This window comes from Silene latifolia, chromosome 11, assembly GCF_048544455.1.
Source record: "Silene latifolia isolate original U9 population chromosome 11, ASM4854445v1, whole genome shotgun sequence".
Classification (NCBI taxonomy): domain Eukaryota; kingdom Viridiplantae; phylum Streptophyta; class Magnoliopsida; order Caryophyllales; family Caryophyllaceae; genus Silene; species Silene latifolia.
In genome coordinates, this window is record NC_133536.1 from 187,047,822 (window position 1) to 187,052,599 (window position 4,778).

General features: G+C 35.5%; 1 protein-coding gene across 1 annotated transcript; it reads left to right on the forward strand.

The window, feature by feature from the left end:
* The first annotated feature begins 1,380 nt into the window (after nt 1-1,380).
* On the forward strand, nt 1,381-4,357 carry LOC141612166 (GATA transcription factor 12-like). The gene is made up of 2 exons (XM_074430884.1): nt 1,381-1,915; nt 3,287-4,357. The coding sequence occupies exons 1-2, from the start codon at nt 1,622-1,624 to the stop codon at nt 4,061-4,063; spliced, it is 1,071 nt and encodes a 356-aa protein (XP_074286985.1). The 5' UTR covers nt 1,381-1,621; the 3' UTR covers nt 4,064-4,357.
* Nucleotides 4,358-4,778: the final 421 nt, after the last annotated feature.

A 4,778-nucleotide genomic window follows, 5' to 3' on the forward strand; every position in this document is an offset into this window, starting at 1 on the left:
TAATCTACTTTAACACAGGCTACACAGCTTAGTTAACATCAGAGTGTCAAAGCTTACATGATTTATTGGTGAAATTAGTGTGTGCTAGTAAACCCATATACAATGAAGTACATGGATCGATAAATAATACTCCGTATTTTGTTTTGATAATTAAATATTTCTTATTTTTAACTAATAAACTCAAAGATGCCGTATTTATCATAAAATTTTGAATTGTTAGAATAAAATTAATAGTCCGTATACAAATAAAATCAAAGTGTAAAGCTTGGGCTATTATCGCTTTGAACTCGTTGTCAGTAAATTTATTGCATATGTATAAATATAGTTTTATCAAATTATTCGGAATGTATAAAATTATTTCATAGTATTATTTTCATATATTCGATTTGTAATTCGTACCGCTTATTAGACCTGGCAAACAGATCGGGTCATGTCGTGTTCGTGTCGGTGTCAACTTTAAACGGGTCACAACTACCCCAACCCTAACCCGACCCAATTATATAAACGGGTCACTTGCCTCAACCCTAACCCAACCCATTTAATTTTTCTATAACCCAACCCGACCTGTTTAACCCATTTATCTTTTAGCAGGTCATTTTTAACCCAATTAACCCGTTTAACCCAATAAACTAATAAAACAAACTAAGCTCTAGAGCCTTATAATCCCAAATAGGACGAATGAAAATGCTTATTTTTAAGTTTTTTGGTAGAGTTATTGATTCAACCCAAATATATTATAACACTTTTAAATAAATGGGTTATTCGTGTCGGGTTCGTGTAAAAAGAGCTCAACCCTAACCCGACCCACTTATGTTTCGTGTCGTGTCCGTGTCAACCCAATTACTTAAATGGGTCACAACGTCTTAACCCTAACCCGTTAACTTCGTGTCGGGTTCGTGTCGTGTTTTCGTGTCGTGTCAATAATTGCCACCTCTACCGCTTATATGCCATTAATTCTATTTATTCGGAATGTATAAAATTATTTCATACTATTTGTTCTACGACGGAATTTGTAGGATATTTGTATTGACGGAATTCTGAAGAAATATACTCATTTGCACACTAACGGGTCCCACCATAACATGTATCTCAAAAAAAAATGTTGAATTAATGAGGTGGCACGTCCTGGATTGAGTATTGTCTTCTGAATTAATAAAGATAAGATATCATAATTTATTTACATTATTCGAGTTTTTTTCTTTTTTTACCATACTTATTTCTTTGAAGAGTTAAAAGTGTAGGCCCCAGTGCTCTAAAAACAATTCTTTCTTTTAATAAAATTTCTTTCTTTTTATAACTTAGGAAGAAAATCAAAATAGCCCTTATAATAAGGGTTAGTTGAAAGAAAAATTATAAAGCTAAGTAGAAGTACCTTGATATGTCCTTGAATCACTCCCTTCTCTCCACATAAACACACTTCCCTCTCATTACTCTTTAATAATTTGTCTTCCTTCTCCACTCCACAACTCCCTCCTCACCACTTTCTCTCCTTCTCACTCTCTTTCCCTTACCACACATTAATATTACACACATAACAAAATTCAATTGTTTACATTATTATAATTAGTAATCGATTACGTATAGAAATTAAACCCTCACGTCCCAGAAAAAGGAAAAAAAGATGGTTTTGGAATTCGGATACGGTGCATCAAAACGAACTCCCGAGAGGAGGGCCTCCGGCGATCAATTTATCGTCGAAGACCTCCTTGATTTTTCGAATGATGATGGGGTTGTTTTTGACGAGGGTAATTCCAATTCCAATTCCAATTCATCTGACTCCTCTCTCGTTGTTACTCCACCCGATAGCGGTAACTCATTTTCAGGTAACAATGACGCGGTAGTTTTTCCTACTGTTGGGGATACTGGGTCCCATGGCTACTCTGATACTCACTTTTCCGGTGAACTTTGTGTCCCGGTAAGTGTTTTAATTAGAACTCTATTGTTGTAAAGTAGCATTCTTGACGTAATTTTCATTTATTTAATTTCTACCGAAATTGGTTATCTTTATTAATAACTCGCAACATGTAGTTTACATATATTAGACCCTTACGGCCTTAACCCGCAATTTGCAGAAGTCCTAAATCATTCCCATAATAGTTGTTTCAGAAAATGTAGAACAAGACAGTTTCACAACCTGAGACGATCATTTTTATAAAAAAGTTTATACATTCAGTGCTAATAAATGAGTTATCTTTTTATATAATGAGACGATTTCATACTGTGAGACCGTCTCACACAAGAATTACTGTAGTTGTTTACCTGCAATAAATGTTTCCAAAATGATTGATCATTTTCTATACTTAGTAAGTTGAATTAGTAATACTATTACTACGCCATAACTCGTGGCTTGTTGGTTTCACATTTTCCAAAAAAAAATATTAACAATTTTGCTTTTTTTCATCTTACGTTTCGAATTTAAAATGGGAGTTGCTTTTATTTTACTCCTCTTTTGCACTTTTTCATTTCGAAATTTCGAGATTTTACAATATGCTTTGATAATCTATAGAGGAAAAAAAAAAGTCTTTATCGATATCTATAATAGACAAAATAATGCAGAACGACGAAATAATCACGGTAGGACCTTTTGCCTATATATGAAAACGAGAGGTATTAAAAATCTAACGAACAATTATTGTGTGACATAAATTGAAAGCCCAAAATGAATATACTACTCCTTCTGTCCCGGTTATTTGTTGTTCTTTTTCATATTGGAGTGTCTTAATGAGTTGTTGTTCTTTCTATTTTAAGAATGAACTTGATGAACAATTTGATCATTCACACTCAATTTGTTCCACTTGTCATTTAGTAATTGGCACATTCCTCTTTTCTTGGTCTTTATGCCAAAACCAAAGGACAACAATTGATCGGGACGGAGGGAGTACTAAATTTATTTAATTTATCTTTACTTCGGACACAAAACGAAAGAAAAAATGATAAGATCATCTATTAATACCTACGTGATGATAAGCACGTAGACCAAAATACAAATACCAATTCTTGTTTAAGACCGTCTTATATTAAGACGGCTCTCACAATCGACTAAAATGGAGGGGGGAAGTAAGAGGGGTTGTGACTTGTGAAAAATCTGAAGTTAAGACGGGTCTTAAGCAATACCAATTGAAATACAAATACATGATCAAATAGCTCGTAAAATAAACAAATGACCAAGACAAAGGTAAAATAAAATAGATAAATAAATAATCGATACGGAAGAATATCGTCTTTTTCTGTTAGTTATTGAATTTACGTTCTTTTTAATTTATAAAAATATTTTTAATATGTGCAGTGTGACGATTTGGCTGAGCTAGAATGGTTCTCGAATTTCATGGAGGAATCCTTCTCAAGCGAAGACTTGCAAAAATTCAACCTAGTTTCGGGCATATCATCAGCAATGAAGACCCGACCCGAGTCCTCATCCGAAATCCGCTACTACCAAACGGAGCCTCCAAGACCCGAAAACCCACCAAACGTGACATTCAACCCGGAAATACCAGTACCTGGTAAGGCTCGCAGCAAAAGGTCACGTGCTGCCCCGTGCAATTGGACCTCTCGCCTTATAGTCCTCTCTGATGGGTCGCCCTCGCCTGACCAGAACCATCCAATCCAACCCGTGGCCACCAAGCCGGTGAAGGCGGCCTCCAAGAAAAAGGGAGTGTCTGGGTCTGGGTCAGGTTCAGGTTATGGCTCAGGCTCCGACCTTCCCAATGGAGAGGTAAGAAGGTGTGTCCATTGTGCCACGGACAAGACCCCGCAGTGGCGCACAGGACCTACAGGCCCAAAGACGCTGTGCAATGCCTGCGGGGTCAGGTACAAGTCGGGCCGGCTGGTGCCCGAGTATCGGCCAGCAGCCAGCCCGACTTTTGTGCTGGCAAAACACTCAAATTCGCACCGAAAGGTAATGGAGCTCCGAAGACAAAAGGATCTCATGAGGCAACAACAGCAGCAGTATCACCAACAGCAGTTAATGCATCACAGTAGTCATCATCCAAGTAATATGCTGTTTGACCCGGATGATTATTTGATCCATCAACAAATCGGGTCGGATTATAGGCAGCTCATTTAGTCCTAAACACACAACTAAGCTAGGGAGAGGATGACGTTAATTAATTAATGTCCTTAATTTAGTTGCATTAATCTTAATCAGTTGAATCGAGTCGAGTTGAGTTTATTAAGAGCTTAATTAGTTCTAGTTTTCTTTTTTTTTTTTTTTTTTTTTTTGCTAGACATGCATTTTATGCGAATTATTTTTTATAAATTTCAGACAATTTTTATTTTTTGTTGAATCAAATTTTGGAAGAATTATTGAGGTTTTCTTTTATTTAATTATTCAACAAAGAGGGCGATAATTAGTTGGTAATATAGCTTCTATTTTTGGCACATATTTCTTTATTTCTCTTGCCAAATTTGGTAATTTCCATTATTCGACGTGCATGAGAATGTACGTTTTAAGTGTTAATTAATTATATTTTTTATATTTTTTTTGTAAGATTTAGAGGGATTATATTATGTATTATAAGTGGTCCCTTAATAATTATTTAACTAATGAAGATTCAGTAGTGTAGTAGACTAGTAGTGTGCTTCCACTAAGCATCACATGCATGGTCAGTGATCAAACAATAAACAAAAATTTTTTAAACGAAATAAGTACAATTAGATTATACATATTTTTCAACCAAGAGGGAGCAAGTTAACAAAAGTCGTATTCTCTCTTCAGTTATGAGTACTTCGTGTATCTTTTCATCGGTTATATTAGGTAGTTCGGGCCTCGGGGTTCTCTA

Coding starts and splice junctions, on each gene's coding strand:
- LOC141612166 (XM_074430884.1), top strand. CDS start 1,622: ATGGTTTTGGAATTCGGATACGGTGCATCAAAACGAACTCCCGAGAGG. Junction 1,916..3,286: donor CCGGTGAACTTTGTGTCCCG/GTAAGTGTTTTA, acceptor TAATATGTGCAG/TGTGACGATTTGGCTGAGCT.